Raw genomic sequence first — 22667 nt, 5'->3', positions numbered from 1 at the left:
TGCAAATTTATTAAAAAAAAAAAATTGAGAAAGCACATGTACATAAGTATTCACAGCCTTTGCCATGAAGCTCAAAATTGAGCTTAGGTGCATCCTGTTTCCCCTGATCATCCTTGAGATGTTTCTGAAGCTTTACCTGTGGTAAATTCAGTTGATTGGACATGATTTGAAAAGGCACACACCTGTCTATATAAGGTCCCACAGTTGACAGTTCATGTCAGAGCACAAACCAAGCATGAAGTCAAAGGAATTGTCTGTAGACCTCCGAGACAGGATTGTCTTGAGGCACAAATCTGGGGAAGGTTACAGAAAAATTTCTGCTGCTTTGAAGGTCCCAATGAGCACAGTGGCCTCCATCATCCATAAGTGGAAGAAGTTCGAAACCACCAGGACTCTTCCTAGAGCTGGCCGGCCATCTAAACTGAGTGATCGGGGGAGAAGGGCCTTAGTCTGGGAGGTGACCAAGAACCCGATGTTCACTCTGTCAGAGCTCCAGAGGTCTTCTGTGGAGAGAGGAGAGCCTTCCAGAAGGACAACCATCTCTGCAGCAATCCCCCAATCAGGCCTGTATGGTAGAGTGGCCAGACGGAAGCCACTCCTGAGTAAAAGGCACATGGCAGCCCGCCTGGAGTTTGCCAAAAGGCACCTGAAGGACTCTCAGACCATGAGAAACAAAATTCTCTGGTCTGATGAGACAAAGATTGAACTCTTTGGTGTGAATGCCAGGTGTCACGTTTGGAGGAAACCGGGCACTGCTTATCACCAGGCCAATACCATCCCTACAGTGAAGCATGGTGGTGGCCGCATCATGCTGTGGGAATGTTTTTCAGCGGCAGGAACTGGGAGACTAGTCAGGATAAAGGGAAAGATGACTGCAGCAATGTACAGAGACATCTTCGATGAAAACCTGCTTCAGAGCGCTCTTGACCTCAGACTGGGGTGATGGTTCATCTTTCAGCAAGACAATGACCCTAAGCACACAGCCAAGATATCAAAGGTGTCGCTTCAGGACAACTCTGTGAATGTCCTTGAGTGGCCCAGCCAGAGCCCAGACTTGAATCCGATTGAACATCTCTGGAGAGAACTTAAAATGGCTGTGCACCGACGCTTCCCATCCAACCTGATTAAGCTTCATAGGTGCTGCAAAGAGGAATGGGCGAAACTGGCCAAGGATAGGTGTGCCAAGCTTGTGGCATCATATTCAAAAAGACTTGTGGCTGTAATTGCTGCCAAAGGTGCATCGACAAAGTATTGAGCAAAGGCTGTGAATACTTATGTACATATGATTTCTCAGTATTTTTATTTTTAATAAATTTGCAAAAACCTCAAGTAAACTTTTTTCACATTGACATTATGGGGTGTTTTGTGTAGAATTCTGAGGAAAAAAATGAATTTAATCTATTTTGGAATAAGGCTATAACATAACAAAATGTGGAAAAAGTATGTATGTATGTATGTATGCGTGTTTATGTGTGTATATATATATATATATATATATGTGTGTGTGTGTGTGTGTGTGTGTGTGTGTGTGTATATATCTATATATATATATATATATATATATCTATATATCATGTGACGGACAGCCGGATCCCATGCCTGGCTGGAACGCCTCTGCCGCATACGTCCCGGGGGAGCCATTTTGAACATTGCAATACCTTCCCTGGGGCGCTTGGGGCAGTCTCCCTGGCAGTGGATTCCTCCTCAATCTCCCCCGTGGCTCCATGGGACATGGAGTCCACCACAGCAGCCCGGTTGGGAGATGGGGTGGCCGCTAGGGGGTGCTGCAGAGAGCCAGCCACCACACTGGACGGTTTATCAGCCCCACCCGGAGGTGCAATTAAGACCAGCTGGTCAGGCACCTGGATCACTTCCGGGTGGGGTATAAAAGGGCCTGCCTCCCAGCAATCGAGGGCAGAATCGGGAAGCACCCGGTGCGGGCAGGGGGACGAGTGTTCATGGCGTGACGGCGAAGCCAGCTCGGGAGAGAACGAGGCGGAGCTGTGTCTTCCCTTCGGCCTGAGCCAGTGGCCGTAACTGTGTGTTTTGTGCTTGGACTGTGTTTGGGTTGTGTGGCACGGGGAAGGCGTGTCACACAGCTGAAGAAAATAAAGGAGCCTTTGAGTGTGAACACGTGCCTCTGCGTATTCTGTGCCGGATCGGGCGCTATATAGCGCCTTGTTTACAATATGTATGTTCTCCCAGCAGCTCTCCAGGTGTCCTTTTAATTCTTCCCTCCAGCACTTTCTGGTGTGGCGGAAGTGCTGAGGTAACAGGTCCCCAAGGCATTGGGGCCCCTACAGGGTGGGGCTTCCATGCCCTCAACCCGTGGCCCCCAAAGCAACCAGGATGGCAGCCCCCACGTGATCCAGGGTAGGCGCAGACCCACATCCGGTCCCTCACGGCGTCCCGGCCGGGTCGTTGCCCTGGCATCCCTGACAGTATGTATGTGTGTGTGTGTGTATATATATATATATATATATATATATATATATATATATATATATATATATATATATATATATATATATATATATATATATATATATATATACTGTATCTGTATGTATATGTGGATGTGTATATGTATGTGTATATATATATATATATGTATATATATATATATATATATATATATATATATATATATATATATATATATATATATATATATGACAGCAACACTCATAACAGTGACAAAACCATTACATTGACAATCATGTTACGTTATTTTTAAAATGTTTCCTTTTCTTTTTCTTAACTTAACACACTACTTCTCCGCTGTGAAGCACAGGTATTTTGCTAGTATATGATATAGTAGATATCTGTAGCGAATTTAAAGGTGTGCCACATCACCAGAGCTTCTTCGCAGTAGCATACGACCTCCATGCAAAATGGCCAGAGGTCATTCCCATGGGCTCAGTCACAGCAGAGTCCCTCATTGTTTTCCTAGACACATTGTTTGCTCGCTGGGGTTAACCAAAATGCATTGCAATAGATAATGGTCCGCAGTTCACATCTGCCGTGTTCACTGATTTTGTCCAAAACCGGGGTATGTGCAACATCAGAACATCTTTTTATTACCCCCAGGCTAATGGAGGGGTTGAACATTTTAATAAGAGCCTTAAAAATGGCCTCAGGGCCCACCTGTCACAGGGGTTCTCTTTTAATGAAGTACTGGCACAGCCCCCGCTGCATTATAGAACTCTCAGCATGTTACGACTGGTGTTTCCCCAGCCAAACTTATGCTAGGCTGTGAGCTGAAACCTTACACAGGCTTCGTCCCTCTACAACTTTTCACCCACCAAATCAGTTGAGTCAACAGTGCAAAAATGGCAAGCAAAGTCCCAGCATGAGTTCAATAGGAAGAGAAGAATACAGATTCCCAATTTCAAGGTGAAGGACTGGGTCAGGTCTGCCGCCCATGTTGCTCCGACAAGCTTCACTCCTTCTGGTCATCACCCCTTCAGATTAAGAGCCATCTTGGACCTACAACCTTTCAGTTAGTGGATGGGTTTCGGTGGCATGCCAGCAGGCTATGCAAGGTGCCAGCCACTTCAGGGTCTGATAACATCATCAAGGGCCACTCTAGCCCACATGACACAACTTGGATGTCCCAGGTCCCCCTTCTTCCCCAGAATACCGATCCTTAACATATTGCCAATAGTGGAACCCCAATATCTCAATCAGCAAGACTACATCCAAGACTTTCTGACCTCCTTTTACACCTAATTCAATTTGTGAGGGAGGGGGAAAATATTGTATATGATAGTTCATTAATGCTTTTGTTGATTATTTTGTGTTCAGGTATTGATTATTATGGTCTGCGTCTTTTGGGACGTATGACATCTTAAGGGAAGGGTGTGGTTTTCTAAAATGCTGTTAGGAGGTTTGGTTGCACAGGGTTTTAAAATAAACAGAATTCGAAATATCATTCTCAGTTTTTCTCTACTTCGACCTAAAGAACACTACAGCTATTTGTATGGTCCAAGGCAGGGGTCTTGTTATTGTTAATCAATTATTTGAAATCCAATACTACATAACTACAATAATACAGCCAGGTTTTCGAGATTACTCGACCTGCTTATTATAAAATCCAGTTTTTCAGTTCAAATGTTAAATGCAGTTTGATTGCTCAGTTGGCAGCGTTTGGCACACACAAGAACGTTAAGATTGGGCTTGATGTCATGTACGTAGCCAGTCTCAATGCAGATGCTCATCTGTAAGTCTTGAAAGTAATGCTGATTTGTTAATCTTCATTGATGAGAAGAACTGTTCGCATAAGTCTTTCACGTGACGCAAACTTATAGAACTCTGGAGCACCAATATCCATATACTTCTGTTTTAAGCACAGTGTTGCACTGTAAGTCCACAATCTCCATCTGCAAATCTTTTGAAACGCAAGCAACGTCCATCGGAAACAGAGTCGCAAAGAAAGCAAATTGAGGTTCAAGAGCCCGTAACTCCTCAAAACATCGATCAAACTTTTCAAGTAATTGAGAAATGATCTGAGTAATATTTCAAGCATTCTGGTTTGATGCATACTAAGGACTACATAGCTGAAAAATCAGCCAAATTGCTAGACTGCAGCTGTTTGTCCCACAAAGACAGCTTACATCTGAATGATTTGACACTGTCGTTCATCATCGTAATCGCCTGCTTTGGACCCTTGAGCCTCAAGTTGACTGCATTGAGGTGTTCCATGACATTTGTAAAAAACACTAAATCTGATAGAAAAGACAGATCAGAAAGTTGACAAAAGTCTTTATCTTTCAATGCCATAGAAAGTGCTATCTCCTCCCTTAAAGCAAAAAAATTCTACAACACGTTTCCCCGACTCAGCCATCTGACTTCGGTATAATACAGCAACTCTCCAAATTCAGAGACCTCTTGCTTGTATACAATTAATGGTCTTAAAAACAACATCCATAACTTTCATTTGTAGACTTTTGCCACACAGCGCTTTCTGATGCAGAATGTATTGGACGACAGTAAAAGGACTTGACAAAGAAAGCTGGTTTCGTTTTGCTATCAATAATTCCACAGCACCAGTGTTTTCGGAACACATTGTCGGTCTGTTACCACGGATACAAGGTTATCCCATGACAGTCCTTCTCTATTAATGCAACCTTCCCATTTTTGAAAAATATTACAATCAGTCATTGTGCCTTTCATAGGAAATAAATCTAATCATTTTTCGGTTAACTTTAGGTTTTCATCAACCCCATGAATGAACACAGCACAGTATGCAGTATCTGTTACACACCAGTACTCTCGTCAAGTGATATGGAATATGTTTCAAAACCTTGTGCTGTTGTAGTCAGTTGCTGATGAATGTTACTAGATGATTCAGTGATTGTGCTACCAACAGGATCTACAGACAAACTTATGACTTCAAACAGTTTCTTTTTGTCCAGACAAATCATTTCACATGCCTTTATAAAACAATCTTTTATGAATTGGCCAGTGAACGGTTGTGAAGATTTTGCTATCATATTAGAGAGGACAAAACTCGCTTTTACAGAATCTTCGCTTGACTTACTAACATTCGAGAAATAGTTTTGCTGTTTTATAATTGATGCTTTCATTTGCTGAACCTTTTTCCAGTTTGCCAGACAATGCACCATACTGTTCTCGATGCAGTGTATTGTAATGTCAATGCACATTGTACTCCTTAAATACCGAGATAAACTGCAAACAAAAGGACATTGGGCTCTGTCTCCGACCCCCGTGACAAAATATACATTTTCTCATTTATTCAAGTACATGATCCTCAAATTAGACTTTATTGATAAATGTCTTTTCTATTTTATGAGTTTTTTAAATTTATTTATTTTTTTACTTTTTTTCCCAAGATTGTGCTGTGATGCATTTTCCTTATTAATTTCCATAGTGTACTTGTCATGCACAATGGATTATTACTAAATTACTATTATTATTACTAGCATTTATTAAAATTTAAGAATATCTCTGCCAGGTAGTTAAGATACTTTCTCTGGCATCTTTTCTAGCAATCTGAATTTTTAACCTATGTGTAAATTTCAATAATCTACTGAAAGTCAATTTCTGTAGAAGATAGTGAGCAAACAGATTTCATGAATGTTTTCAAATGTACAGTATATCATCTTTTCAAAGACTTGGTTCTCTTTTCTTTTTGCAATTTTGACAATCTTCATTTCTTTTCCATAATTAAAGCATGCGTTGTCATTACAGTTTACTCTTTGTAGGTCAAATATTCCTGGTGTGGTCCCACAAACCACACACTCTATGTAAAAAGTAAAATTCATAACACTAAAATTACAGTGGTAATTTTAAAATGTTGTAAAAACTTTGTTTTCTAAGAAATCTGAGCATAGGGTTATGCATGTACGGTTAGGTCTGTAAGTATTTTCACAGTGACACAATTTTCATAATTTCTGCTGTCTATGCCACCGTTACGGATTTGAAACAAAGCAATCAAGATGTGATTGAAGTATAGACTTTCAGCCTCAAGGAGTTTAAAAAAATATTGTTTTGGGCTGCTTAGAAAAGACATACATTTTTATACATAGTCCTCCTATTTCCAGGGTCTTAAAAATATTTGGACAATTCACTGACAAGTTGTTCCATAGCTACGTGTGAGCAAGACCATCAGCTGTCCATGCAAGTAAAAACAGTCCATCATTAGGCTGAGAAAGAAAACTAAACCCTTCAGAGAGATACAAGAAGCACCAGAAATGGTCAAATCAACCATTTGGTACATTCTTAAAAATAAGGAACACACTGATGTACTCAGCAACACAAGAAGGTCCAGAAAATTACAGAAGACAACTGTTCTGGATGATGGCATAATTCTGTCCTTGGTGAAGAAGAGCACCTTCACAACATTTAGCCAAACCAGGGACACTCTCTGGAAGGTAGACTTGCCAACGTCTACAGTTAAGAGAAGACTTAATGAAAGTAAAGACAGAAACATGTCTAGTTTTGGAATAACTTTCTTGAGACAAATGAAACTAACATCAATATATACCAGAATGATGAAAAGAGAAGAAATGATTCATGATCCAATGAATTCCACATCATCTGTGACGCATGGTGGAGGTAGTTTTATGTCATGATCATGCATGGCTGCCAGTGGAAGTCAGTCATTCGGTTTTATTGATTAATTGACTGCTGGCAGAAGTAGCAGGGTGATTTTTGAAGTGTACAGGGCTATCTCAGACTCTGAGATTTGCTGCAGAGCTGATAGGATGACACTTTACAGTACAGATGCACAATGAGCCAAAACATACTACGAAAGCAAACCAAGTGTTTTTTGACACAAAGTAGTGGAACATTCTTCAATGGCCAAGTCAATCAATTGACCTCTACCCTATTAGACATGCATTTCACTTGCTGAAGACAAAACTGATGGCAGAATGTCCAACAATCAAGCAGTACCAGAAGAAAACTGCAGTGAAAGCGTCAGTAGGGTGGAAACCGAACACTTGGAAATGACCTTGGGTTTCAGACTTCAGGCAGTCATTGCCTATAAAGGATTTTCAACCAAATATTGAAAATGATCATTATAGTTATGATGTAAATTTGTCCAAATACTTCTGAGCTCCTGAATATGGAGGGACCATATATAAAAAATATCTGTCATTCCAAAATGGCTTATACGATATTTTTGGTAAACCCCTTAAATTACAGCTGAAAGTCTATACTTCAATCATGTAATGATTGCTCAATTTCACATCCATTGTAGTGGATGAAAATTGTGTCACGTCCAAATACCTATGGACATAACTGTATGGTTGCTTGGACATGGCACTGGAATATCAAGGAGGACATTTGAAATAGTTTAACTTTTTTAACATATTTTTTCTGCTTTTTATATATTAAGATGTTTGTTATCAATATGCAATAATTTGATGACAGTTATTAATCTTTAATGTAAATTGATTTACGGCAACATTGTAGATTTAGTAGTTCTACATAGCATTGTCTTACGTTATTTATGTGGGTCTTCTTGTTTCTTACAACATAATAATGTGCACCTTTAGAGTCTTTTTTTTGTTTTGTTTTTATATATACCACTAAGACCACTTAGGCTAACTGAGCCTGTGTTGTGACAGGTTGTAGACTATGAGGCTCTAAATGCCTCAGTGCCCCCTGTTCCTTTGGATTCTCTGAAGTGCTTCTTTATACTCCATCTTTCTCTGCATTTACTGTCCCTAGTTTCATACAAGTTGCCTCACACAATTCCTCCCAGTGGTATCAATAATTTATGTTGCACTTGAGATCCATGTGTTGCTGGGTACTTAGAAAGACCCTTAAGTTGTATTTGTTATACAAGCACTTCCACTCAGTGTCTTTGGGTCATATGTGGCTATCCCTGTTTTGACCTTGGGTTGTAATGGCCAATTGACATTTGATTGATTTGTTGCACAGTCTAGTATTTAATAAGGCCTAGATAGGCTACGCTTTTAAACATATTTTTGATATGCCATACTACAGAAACTAGAGATTGTTTAAAGGTATTTTCAAGTTTTGTAACGTGTAATAAGAAAATAAATCCAGTTTTATATGCAGCAGGAAGAAGCCACTGTCTGATATCACTCTGGCTTTATAATCAAATAAACTGTATTTTATCAGCAGGCCATGCATATAGGCCATGCAAACACATTTGTACAAGTTTTTGCCGATTAACTAATTCATATTTGTGGTTCATTATTTAGCTTTAATTAAGATACCAATGCAAATTCCTTCATTAATAGTGACATGGACAGTTTCTTCCCTGGTCCTGGGGGATAAGATTATACGCAAGCCCCGTTGAGCAGGTTGCAAAGTGTCACTGGATATTTAAATTGTGTGCTTGTTTAATTACAGTAAATGTAGCATGTCCAGATAGGTAGAGAAGTTTGGATGACTGTTCTGCAAGGTACGAGACACTGTCTGAAACCCTGAGTACTCGAAGGCAGCTGTTCGCAGGTCCTGTGCTGCTCCCAGGGGGTCGCAGAAAGACCATGTTGTTGGACTCTTGTCTTTTATGGCAGCAGCAGTAAACATGACAGGTTGTTTGGATGCCATCTGTTTAAAATGGCTACTGCACGGTGTGCCAGCTATGAACTTGAAATCTGTTTTTTGTCTGTCTTCTCAGTAACAGTCTTGTCTTCTTATCACCACAGGTGGAGCTTGATGGAAAGAGGCTCAATGTGACCAGTGAATGGAACCTTGCATCTGCTTTGTTACCTGTCACAATCGATGGCACCCAGAGGACCATGCAGGTAAATAAAGCCAAATGAACATTGGAGACTTCCCATCGGCTGACAAAATCATTTTCCTGAAATCTATTCAGGGCTGTTTATCCTATTGCTTTGCAATGAAGTGCATTATCATATAGGAGCTCCTTATCACACTGTAGTGTTTGTTTCTTAGCAGTTGAAATTGACACACACATTAAGTATTAATTTAGGTACGGCCCTCCTGGGTGATCTCTTTCTCTTCTCTCCCTGCAAATTAAGTATTTTCCTCTTTCATGTTCTCAGTTTGAAAAAGACTTCATGTTGCTAACAAACTTACCCATTCATTTTCTGAATCTCCTTTCAGAAATTGAAGCAGCTCTTATGAATAAGCAGATTTTGTTTTAGCTCGCCATATGGATGTTTATTCATAAATAACTGAATATGAAGCTGTTAAAAGAAACAATATATTTGATCAGTTTTGTTATTAGCAGCTGAAATGACAAGTTAAAAGATTGCAAAGCAGAAGGCAAAATATTACATTGTGTTATATGTTCAGTTTGTTAAAATAAACAGACATGTCTGTGTGTTCCCAAGTGTATTTCAAACAAATTGTCATGTGTACATCAAAGTTTACCAGAAAATTAAACCAATATGTTAATGAGGCAGTTATGTTTGAGGAAAAGTCATATTGTCTGTCTCATGTAACACTGACATTGCAAAATATTTAAAAATGTAAGACAGTCATGATAGCAAGCAACAGAGCGGGAGACCATGAATAACATTGCATACATGTGGAAAAGTCCTCCCATTCCTCATTTTCTTTGCAACACAGAGGCATCATCACCTTCTAAACTCGCATTAGATTTAGATTAAATACATTTTAATAATCCCAAGGGGAAATTCAGATGCATAGAGCAGCAGGAACTTTTAAAAAAAAAACAAAAAAAAAACAAGGATACAGACTAACAGGACAAATAATACTATTATTCAATCAATTTATAAACTAAGACATACAAACAAATAAATATTTCAAAATTAACTTAATGAGTACATCAGGAAAAAGCTTTGAATTACCTGAAAGTCTACCAGCTTTGCTTGATGATCACTTGCTCGGCTCCAGCTGATGTTTACCCCAACAAACTCAAATTCAGAGGATTCTCACAAGGTGGACCCAAGTGTTTATGCTGTTCTAGTGTAGCAGGCCCACGCTAGTAAGAAACATTAAACTACAGAGTTTCTTTTCCATGTTGATATACTATTGTCACTATTTATATTAGTTCTTATTGCCCTAACTTATTTTTAATGCCTTTAATAAAAGAGGACCACCACAAATAATGCTGAAGTGAAACTGCAAAGAGTTTTTTTCATTAGTCTTCTCATAAACTAACACACACAGGCTTCAGTTCCAGTGCAGTTTTCTATATCGGCATGTAATTATATATGATATTATAAAGAAGCAAATGTTCACAATAACAATAATAACATTTTTATCAGAAAAGCAACTCATGTCTTCATCACTCACTGAACCAAAGTCAGGATTGTGGTGGAGTGGCACAGAAATTTTAGCCAGGTGGTACACAAATCCAACACTTTGGAACACATGCAAAAGGAGGTAATTTAGCATGTGTTTGGATGAAAGCAATGGCCCCAAACAAACCCCAGACTGACACAGGAGAAAATTCAAAGTCATCCACTAAAGCTATTCATACCCTTGACCTGCAGTAAAAAAAAAATTGGTTCCAGAAAATGGGGCAAAGCTTCCCTGCATTGCATTTGCCTGTATTTGGTAAACTAAAACTGTATCCAGTAAGTGGTTATTGAAAGACAGACAGCACTTACCAAAATGGTATAATACTGAGTTATAACTTTCATTTCTAAAAACAACCAATGAGCCATGTACTACATATAGTTTTCATTTAGGCATTTTAATTTAATTTACTAGTAAAGCTTTGTCATGTTGTAATGTCCTCATGCTGTGCCAGTCCATCAGCTGGCTTTTAAATCCACACCTGAAAAGATGTCTTTTAGCAAAGCATTTTACGTATGTATTCTTGCAAAGTCATTTATGTCTAAATGTTCCTTTTCCAGACAAATTAACTGTAGAAATCATTCACTGGATTGCGTCAAATTTGATGTTAAAAGAGTGAATGAATGCTTAAAGTGTTTAGCTGGTGAACATTTTTGTTTACTGAATTCATTGCCGTTTTAAATAGATTTTAATCTGATTTCACCTTCATTTAGCGAAAAACTAAACATAAATCAGTGATGGAATGTGTATCTTTTCCTTTCCCTTTATAAAGGGTTGGACTATTATTATTAATCCTTCTGCCACTTCCTTTGTCTTTTTCATTCTCTGGCTATTCTTTCCAGTAATGACGCATGTAAATTTTCTTTTTCTATATATCCAACCATGTAGTGCCAGGCCCTTCACCACTTGCCACTTTGGCATTACATCTGTGTTATTATTTAATGATAGGAGTTCAATGTGGTGAACCTTCCTGTTGTGTTACTGTGCCTTTCACTGTGCCCCACTTTTTAACCTCAGGAAGCTGTTAATATTAACTGGCAGAAAACAAGCCTGTCCACTCCCTGACTCTCTGCTGTAAATATTTTTCTTAGCTATTTTAACAGGGCTTGCCACCAACACATAAAATGTTTCCTACCCCATAATGGAGAGACATTAGCTCTGTTGATCACTCTGTTTTGGTCACACCTAATGAAGTCATGAAACAGGCATTTTATTTCTCACTAGCCTGAAACAAGTAGATATTTTAGGTAGAACTGAAGAGAAAAATCATTGTTAGATTTATAATTCTACTTAATTTGGTATCCGCATCTTTTAAGAGACATGTAAGCACAAAGTATTATTGAAGAATTATGAGTTCAAATTATTTATCATTTCTCCATTTCAAAAGTCACAGTTTTATACAACCTACATAATCACACAGTATCATGCAATCCTACCAGAACTTCTCTTTTTAATTGAATTTATTCAAAGCAAGTAACATTCCATACAAACTCAATTCAGCCCCAACCCAAAAGAGAGGAAGGCCAACAGCCAGAGTAAAACTTTAAGATTAGAAAAGAGAAAAGAGAATCCTTGCGCATATGGACCTAGAGCAGGGGTCCTCAATCCCAGTCCTGGAGAGCCGCAGTGGCCGCAGGTTTTGTTCTGACCTGGTTGCTTAATTAGAAAGCAATTCTTGCCAATAAAGCACTAACAAGCTATGAAATTAAATTAACTCTGCTATGTCAGGTTATTCTCATATCCTTGATTTTCTTTCCCTTTCTATCATGCAAATGATTTGAAGGCTAAAATGGACGAGTAATTCTCAGTCCTTCTCATTTTTCTTCCAAGTATTTAATTAAACCCAATAGTGCAGATAAATACACACAGGTGTAAATGTAAATAAGCTAAATGGAGAAATGCTGCTCTCTCTTGTCATTTGCATGTTATTGATAATAAAGAGCAATTAAAATAGCTGTTTAAGACAAAATTAAGCAATAAGAGCTCAAAATCACTAAAGTGAAGCAGAAGTGTTACTTTAGCAATACGTGATTTTTACACTGCGGCTCTCCAGGACCGTGATTGAGGACCCCTGACCTAGAGTGAATTCTGTGCATGGCTGCCTTCTACTCCTTTTCTGAAATATTCAGTAAGAGATCCCTTTTCCACTGTACTCTGAGATCTTTGAAAGGAAGGAACTTAAAATTTTTTATATAATGCTATCTGAGTCCTCAAGGCTGATCAGTATTTCTTCTTGAGTAGAAATTGGTGGGAGGATGAGGATTCTTCTTCTTATTCTTCTTTCGGCTGTTCCCGTTAGGTGTTGCCACAGCGGATCATACTTTTCCATATCTTCCTGTCCTCTGCATCTTTCTCATTTACACCCACCACCTTCATGTTCCCTCTCACCACATCCATAAACCTTCTCCTAGGCCTTCCTCTTTTCCTCTTCCGTGGCAGCTCTATCCTTAATATCCTTCTCCCAATGTACTCGGCATCTCTTCTCTGCACATGTCCAAACCAGCACAATCTCGCCTCTCTGACTTTATCTCCAAACTATCCAACCTGAGCCAACGCTCTAATGTACTAATTTGTAATCCTGTCCATCCTCATCACACCCAATACAGATCTTAGAGCTGTAGTTGGTGGAGTTAAAAATGCTTTCTCCTGCTTTCTGGTCAGTGCCACCATCTCCAACCCATATGACATAGCTGGTCTCCCTACCGTCCTGTAGACCTTCCCTTTCATTCCTGCTGATACCTGTCTGTCATAAATTACTCCTGACACTCTTCTCCACCCATTCCACCCTACCTGTACTCTCTTTTTCACCTCTCTCCCACAATCCCCATTACTCTGTACTGTTGATCCCAAGTATTTAAACTCATTCACCTTCGCCAGCTCTACTCCTTGCATCCTCACCATTCCACTGATCTCCCTCTAATTTACACACATGTATTCTAGATTGTTCCTGCTGACCTTCATTCCCCTCCTCTAGAGCATATCTCCACCTCTCCAGGGTCTCCTCAACCTGCTCCTTACTATCGCTGCAGATCACAATAGCATCAGCAAACATCATAGTCCACAGGGACTCCTGTCTAATCTTGTCTATCAACCTGTCCATCACCATTGTGAGGATTATTGGGCAGATTTTGTTTAGCAAAGTTTCTAATTTGGAAATACAGTACAATCCTTCTTAACTGGCCTCACATTAACCAGCCGACGGATTAACCGGCCTAATAAAATAAAATATATATATTTTTTTTTAATCCTGAGTTCTTTATATCATATGTATGCACTTCCTTCTTTCCTGGAAGGTGAGAGGTATTTTAAAACCAACAAACAACAAAACAGTGTTCAAATTAAATAAAGTGCAGTGTAGCAAAAGTCTTCTTTAAATAAATAATCCATTAAAACAAGTGAATTAGTGGAGGTTAAAATCCATTAGTAAAAAAACAAGTCCTTTAAAAACAATACAAATGAGGTTAAAACAATGGCTGGAAGCTGTCTCTTAAAATCCAAAACACGGTGCCTTCTTCTTTCTACCTGGCGGCTCCCCTGCTTCGCAACAGGGGAAGTCGCCCTACCTGCAGGTGCAGCTGCCTTCCACACTGGTCTGGTAGCCCTCTGATCCCTGGCTACGTCAGTCTCCATCCAGACCGAGAGTTGGGTTCTTTCCCCAGTGGCTAGGGTGCTCACACTGGGGCTAAACAAGCCGAAAGCCTCCACGACTGCCGCTGCCTTTCGACAGCCAGTCGTCTTAAATACCGGTCACTCCAGCTCCGTGATCACTGAACTGAGCGGCCACATATACCACGCCTCCTCACGGTGATTATTTATTTAAAAAGTGGCCTTTTTGACTTGAGCTGTGGATCCGCTACACCGCACTTTCCAGTTGTTGTACGAGGAAATAAACCTGTGTTCGAAATCATGGATGAAGCCTTGTGGATATGGTTTCTTCAGGAACGTCGAAGAGGTACAGTACATACCTTAGAAATATTTTTCCATGGAGAGAAAGCTAATAAGCTTTTAGCTCAACAAATTCACAAGCAAGAAATGCGCAACGCAATCTCGGTAATCACCAGTGCGAACGGAGATAAAATCGTCAAACACAAAAATGTAATGCACACTTTCAGAGACTACTATAAATCTCTATATACTACTGAGTTTAAAGAAGACAATACACAATCTAATGCATTTCTGGATACATTACAGATACCACAAATAGACACTTTTAGTGCGGAGGAACTTGATAAATCTCTGGCGTTATCAGAATTACTAGATGCTATAAAGTCACTCCAAGGTGGGAAAGCAGCAGGCCCTGACGGCTACCCTGCATAATTTTACAAGAAATTCTCCGCTCAGCTAGCTCCCCTCCTATTAGCAACATTTACAGAAGCCAGAGATAACCAATCTCTTCCACAAACCTTTCGCCAAGCACTAATCACTGTTTTCCAAAACAAAATAAGGACTTATTACAATGTGCATCATACAGACCAATTTCACTTCTGAATAACGACGTTAAAATACTCTCTAAAATCATAGCTAGAAGGATGGAGAAAGTGCACCCCTCGGTAATATCACAAGACCAAACTGGATTTATTAGGGGCCGACACTTATCTTCAAATCTTCGACGCCTGTTTAATGTAATATACTCACCAACTAAATCAAACACCCCAGAAATATTATTATCATTGGATGCAGAAAAAGCATTCGACATGATTGAATGGAAATACCTTTTACTACATTGGAGAAGTTTGGGTTTGGCCCGAACATTTGTGCATGGATTAAATTACTGTATACTAACCCAGAAGCTTCAGTTTGCATCAACAACATTTGCTCAGACTACTTTAAACTAGAACGTGGCACTAGACAAGGATGCCCTTGTCACTGCTGCTGTTTGCATTGCCATTGAACCACTGGCAATACATTGTCGAAATACTGATCAGATAAAGGGGATTAGCAGAGAAGGACTGGAACAGAAAATCTCATTATATGCAGATGATATGGTACTGTATATATCGGACCCAGAAAATTCTGTGCCTGCAGTCTTAGCAGCACTCACAGAATTTCAAAAGATCTCTGGTCTCAGAATTAATCTGAATAAAAGTGTACTCTTTCCAGTGAATTCTCAAGCATATAATATTAGATTAGATACCCTACCTTTTATCATTGCAGAACAGTTTAAATACCTGGGGTAAACATCACAAGTAAACATAAAGCTCTATATCAACAAAATTTTGCGTCTGCATGGAAAAAATTAAACAAGACTTGCATAGATGGTCAACCCTTCATCTCACACTAGCTGGAAGAATTAACACTGTTAAGATGAATATTCTTCCTAAGCTCCTTTTTATTTCAAAACATCCAATATACATTAATAAATCATTCTTTAAGCAATTAGATTCAACAATAACCTCATTTATTTGGAATTCAAAACATCCACGCATCAAAAGAGCGACCCTACAAAGACAAAAGGCAGAAGGTGGCATGGCTCTACCTAACTTCCAGTTTTATTACTGGGCAGCAAATATACAGGTGATAAGAACCTGGACACAAATAGAAGAACATACACAGGCTTGGACCGCAATAGAAGTAAAATCCTGCAGTACTTTGTATTCCTTGCTCTGTGCTCCAATAAACACACGTTATCGGCAATATACAAATAACCCAATTGTGCTCCACTCACTTAGAATCTGGAACCAATGTAGAAAGCATTTTAAGACGGAGAAGCTTCTATCTGTGGCACCTCTGCAAGAGAACCACCTCTTTCAACCTTCACAAACATATGCAGTTTTAATATCTGGAAAAAATTTGGAATTAACTTGCTTAGAGATCTTTATATAGACAACGTCTTTGCATCCTATGAACAATTACATTCCAAATTTAACATTCCAGCTACACATTTCTTTCACTATCTTCAAATCAGGAACTTTGTTAAACAGAACCTTCCAGATTTTCCTCATCTTGCACCCTCATCCATGCTGGAAAAAATATTGCTCAATCTCAAGGACTTAGACTCCATCTCTACAATATATAAAATCATTTTACAATCCCTCCCTTTCAAAGATCCAAGAGGACACTGGGAAAAAGATCTCTCAATTAATATATCAGAAAAGGAGTGGAAAGTAGCAATGCAGAGAATTCACTCGAGCTCCATATGCAAAGCATACAATTATACAACTCAAAATTATATATCGAGCACATCTGTCTCGACTAAAACTCTTCAAAATGTTTCCAGGGCATGATCCAACCTGCGAACGTTGCAACCAAGTCCCAGCCTCACTGGGTCACATGTTCTGGGCCTGCACCAAATTAACATTATTCTGGACAAAAATTTTTAATTACCTTCAGACAGCCTTGGACTCACAATCCCTCCTAACCCATTAACAGCTGTGTTTGGGGTTCTTCCAGAGGGGCTTAAAGTGGAGAAGGACAAACAAATTGTGATTGCATTCACTACACTCTTGGCACGCAGACTTATTCTGATAAACTGGAAGAACCCAAACTCTCCTCTTTTAAGTCAGTGGGAAACCGATGTGTTATATTCTTTGAAATTGGAAAAAAACAAATACTCAGTTAGAGGATCCGTACAGACTTTTTTCAAAACATGGCAGGATCTAATCAGTAATATTTTAAAATAAGTTTATAAAGCACAGAGAATTTATTAATTTAGGTATGTTTACAAGCTTTAAATTTCATGCCGTTTGGCTCTCTCTCAGGGGTGGGGATCGACCTGTTCTTAACTTAATTTTTCTTTTGTAAAAACTTAATTGCTTTGTATGGATTGCAATAAAATTTATAAAAAGGAAAAAAGAAAAAAAAAAAGAAATATTTTTCCACATGAAAATAGGTATGCGTCGGATTAACCGGCCCTATCGGCAACCGGCCACGGGTCCAGTCCCGAGGTAGCTAGTTAAGAGGGACAATACTGTAGTGGAAAAATTGTGTTGATGGGAAGCTAAATTTGGAGTGTAATTGTTTGTAGGATGCAAAGACATTATCAGTGTGCAAATCTATAAGTGATTTAACCCTGTACGTTTTCCTAACGTTAAAAACTATAGGTTTGAGAGGATGGAAAAAGGTGCTTATCGAGTAGAGGTTCCACAGATAAAAGCTTCTCTGTGTTGAAGTACTTCCTACATTGGTTCCATATTCTGAGTGAATGAAGGACAACTGGGTTGTTGTATATTGACGATAACTTGTATTTACTGTGGTACAAAGCAAGGAGTATAAAGAAATACTGCAGGATTTTATTTCTATTGTAGACCAAGCCTGTGTATGTTCATCTGTTTGTGTCAATGCCCAGGTTTTTATAGTTTCTAAATTTGCCACCCAGTAATAAAATTAAAAGTTAGGTTGAGCCATTCCACCGTCTGCTTTAGATCATTGTAGAGTTTCTGAAGATGTTGAGAGTGAGCAATCCTATAGTGATGGTCTGCATTCTCAAGCAAAGTATAATTCCGTTATGTTTTCTTGAGTACTGTCCCTCCAAAGTCATTTGGCGAATAAACATTAAATTCACTTTACTTATTTATCCTTTAAGCCATTTAGTTTTTTTCAATTATAACTCTTTATAGGTACATATAATGTGAAAAGCACCAGCTGCAATTGCAATATCTCAGTGAATCTGCACAGAATAACTTGGCCCCCAGTGGACCAATCTTTTTGAAATTTGGAGCACTTTTTGTTCAAGAAAATTTGTTGGGAAAATTCCATTTTCTTGAGGTATCTTCTGTCGAATTTTCAAACTTGTCTTGTTAAAACAGAGAAATATTCTGTGCGACATCACTTATGGGTTAGTTTAATGTTTTTAATTTACCTTAAGAGAGATCACTTCAACATATATATTTTGCATATTTTCTTCGATGGCAAAATAACCTCCAATACATGAAACTCCATTAGTCAAATGCCAGGATAGACGTGTATGCAAAACACTTGTATACAATCTCATATCTGCCACTGTTCTTATGTAGAAATGAATGCAAGAGAAAAGGAATTGTGTAAGCATCACTCCAAGGACAAAGATGTACTCAGCATTTACATTACATTTAAAACAATCTCATATTTGCATTATCTCTGCTTATAATGATTTAGTGCTTTCCTGACATTTTATCAGCAAAGCTCCAGACCTGCTGTCTGTCATAGTCTGAAGTACACAACAATTATACCTTGAGACTTCAACAGATACTTTTACTCCCTATCAGTTACATCTTTCAAAAGTATTATGTTAAAGAAATTTGCACTACAGTTAGTCACAGACCTTTCACAACTAACAGCAGCACATCAATTGATATAATTTTTATATCACTTGAATTAAAATCTGCTATCTATGAAAGTTATTGAGCCACCGCAAGCCTGTTTCAGCTATATTTTTACAACAATAAATTGGAAATTGATAGTGAAGCTAGTACAGCATGTAATATTGTCTACTAACAAATGTGAGATGAAGGCTGAGGATGTTTACATTTTTTTATTTATTTAGTCATTTTAATTAATTTTAGAACAACCCATCTCTGAAGCTCTCACTGATTAGGGATGCTCATGTGAGGACTTGTGCTAGTTCTTCTTAATTACCAAGTGACACAGTAATGAATAGGCACCAGTTACGAAGTGAGTAAGATACAAAGAGAGGGTTTGTGTAGAAAAAATAGAAGAGTAGTGGAGAGGAATATAGCAATTGCTAGAGAGGTAAAGGCAGTGAGAAAGGAATGGGCAGCTAAGCCAGGCTGATTATTTAAAAAGGAATGGGACTGGCGCAAAGATACTAGATGGTGACTATGTTAAAGTTTAGTCTGTTTATTTAATAGGTAAACCTAGCCAGGTAAATGCTTTGCTTTGTGCATGTGGAGCCTCCACACCAAAGAGAAATCTATCACATTTGAGACTAGGTGTCATTATTGGGACCGTTTAGGCTGATTTTATTCATGAGTATTTCGCTTAGGCTGTCTCTCTTTTTAACTTAGATGCTAAACTTACAAAGTTCACTGCAGTTTTGAGTTTAATTAAGTGCCACAGAGAGAACGATTGACCAGAACAGAAATGAGCTAAAGCCATCAATAGTTGATTCAGTACTTTTCTTGTACAGTAACTCTTATTTAATTGAGCAGGTTACTGGTAACAAATATTTAATGACTGAATTTATCTGACCCTAGGGAGAATTTAGTTTTTATACAAGGTCAAGAAATATTATAATGAACAGCTACAGCAGCCCCCCAAACACACACAAGAATTATTTTTTTTTTAAAATTTGAATACTTTAGCTACTTTTTCCTTTTTCAAAAGTGTATTAAGCCAATCCATTTTAGTATTTTAACAGTTTCACCTGAATTGCTGTTATTATTTAACTACCATTCTTGCTATTGTAGTGTACCCTGTCATTGGCTCTAGTTTGTGATAAATGGAACTTTCGAAATCAGCCTTCACTTAGTGGTCATTTCTGAGGACTTTTGGATTTTTTTTTATTTGCTTTACTTTGTGTTTCATTTATTTCTTCCTTGTGCGTTTATTATTTTTAGCTTTATCTCCACCTAGTGTTATGGATTATCTCCTTCAGTCCTGCCTGAAGTTTCTGTTCTAGCTTCTGTGCAGCTTGTATTTTACTAACAGTATCCTGGTTTGCTTTGAACCAATTTCTTTGTTTTCAGTTTTTGCCAGAAGACCTTGACTATTTTTTTATTTTTTTATTTTTATTCTCTGAAGTTAGGACTCACTCTTAGTATCTACTCTTCAGTTTGAGTGCCTGCTGCTGTCTTGCCTCTGCTTTACAGAAAGATTCACTCTCAAAGGGAAGTCAAGCATTAAGACAGGAGAGGAGGAAAATGCAGTCATGGCTGACACACTGCTGGCAAAACCTCTCCTCAAAATAATTGTTTACTATTGCATGACAGCTTCCTAATGTAGTATGGCATTGCCGGCATCCTTAGTGGACTTTCATTATTCATTCTTTATTAGGTACACCTGCCCTTCATATATAATTGACTTTTCTCTCAGTGACAGAATCACATGTGGAGAAGTGCTATTTGAAGCTTTTAGAGAGTGTACTATACATCCTATGTATGTAAAGATCGGAGAAATAATAGGCAAAACTACAGACCTTACTGGTTTTGAATGATTCTTGGTAGAGGAGGACATTTAGCCCCTGTGACTTTGCCAGGAACATCATGTCATGGCAATCTCAGTGTTAAATTGACAACTGGCCCATCTAAAAAATTCTACCAATGGAGGTCATGTGATTGGAAGCAGATCTTTGCTTGAAGTACAAAGCCTATAGACAGTTTTTACAGAACAGAGTTCAGTTATTCATCTAACAGCTGAGTACAACAGGACATTGCCAAAGAGTGCCTGCCAGTATTCCAAACTAAGCGCACCTTCTCATGGATGTAGTATTTTAGTTCAAGGGATACAGTAGAGTAACAAAAGTGCTAGACATTGAAAAAAACATTACCTTTGTCTGATGAACCATGGTTCTTCTCTATTACAACAAAAGTAAGGCTCAGAAATGGTAAAAACAGCATGGGGTCATGGATATGTCATGCCACTTGTCAAAAATGTATTCTGCTGTTCGCAATTGAGTGCCATAAGTGTCGTTTTAGTTGTACATAATGAGTCCTGTAAAAATGAGCTGTGCCGCATTTGAATGGTATAGAATATCTGAACTTGGTTGTTCACCAGATGCATTATTACATTGCAGAATTGTACTATTCTGAGTGTAGTCTTTTCTGAAAGAGTGTAAGTGAGCAATCCCATTTGTTTTGCACAGTTAAGGCAGCCATTCCTTGCTGTTTGTACAAGCTTCATGTGTATTTAGATAAAAAAATGTCAGAAGATTAATGAAAAAGTCTTCTATACAGCTATACCTGTACAGGGCTTTTTTGAGTCCATGTAGATCTGTGTGATGAGATAGGTTTGTGGCATTTTATATTTTTAGAGAAATATTCAGAGAGTGCAGGCTCCGAGTGTGCACATACCATTGAGAGGTTGATTGGGGTGCTTGGCTGATCGCATATATATATATACAGTATAGATAGACAGAGAGAGAGAGGTTCATGATGAAGATCACCACAGCATGAGGTGCTTCGTTAAGACTGGCTAGTTCACACTCCTACTTCAAGCACTAGCACATGAACTAATGAATCATGTCTTCTTTTGCACCTTCTTTCATTCACAGGAGCTTCCCTGCTTGCTCTGGTTTCTCTCTTCTTCCATAGGTGTGCAGATCATGTTTATTGGTGTCTTTGGCTAGGCACTGCATGAGTGACTGTCATTGTTGGAATAAATGTGTCCTGAGAGAAATGGTGCCTCATCAAGGGGACTGATTCTTTTCTTGTGTGCGCTTCAAGGGTTGGCTGTTGCCGTCATTGACTTTATTATGGAATACTCCATCTCATAAAATGAATGAAGAAATATTCCAAAGATTTAGCTGCATCCTTAGTTTTCATCAGTGCCTTATTTTTTTCCAAATATACTACTGTGTTAACAATTACAATTCTTGGTATATTTATTTTTGCCAATGATTAGCAGAAAAAGCACATAAAATAAAAGTAGAATTCAATTACTGGTATTCTACATTTAAATTATAAGTAAAAACTGAAAATGATGCTGTTAGTATTCACCACCATATTTGCTATGACACACCTAAATAGACTCTGGAGTGACCAGTTCTCTCTTAAGACAGATAATCAAGAGCACACTTAACTTGTATAATGCAAGAACCAACCTAACAGACTGAGTTGAATAAAATTACCCCATAGTATGGTGTTGTTAAAGTAAAAAGTTATTTATCTTTCTATGTCTTTTATACATGTAATATGTCTGAATTATGATTTGAAACAAAACTGGTCTGCTAAAGAGGTATTTGTTATACTGTTATGTATGTGTAGAAGGAGCAGCTCATGAGAATTCTAGAAGAGGCAGCTGTGTGGCATCATCACAATTGGATCGGCTGACTCTCACAT

At 38.4% G+C, this 22667-nt stretch overlaps 1 protein-coding gene across 1 annotated transcript in view; it reads left to right on the top strand.

Moving 5' to 3' along the window:
- Positions 1-22667, top strand: part of pcca (propionyl-CoA carboxylase subunit alpha) — a 644470-nt gene that overhangs the window by 508739 nt on the left and 113064 nt on the right. Inside the window, exon 20 of the mRNA XM_039744810.1 lies at positions 9150-9248. Coding sequence (XP_039600744.1) covers positions 9150-9248 — 99 coding nt within the window. The remainder of the gene's footprint in view (positions 1-9149; positions 9249-22667) is intronic.

The sequence above is a fragment of the Polypterus senegalus genome, chromosome 2 (assembly GCF_016835505.1).
Source record: "Polypterus senegalus isolate Bchr_013 chromosome 2, ASM1683550v1, whole genome shotgun sequence".
NCBI lineage: Eukaryota > Metazoa > Chordata > Cladistia > Polypteriformes > Polypteridae > Polypterus > Polypterus senegalus.
Note: the sequence above shows the minus strand (reverse complement) of the source record. Positions and strands in the feature narration are given on the sequence as shown.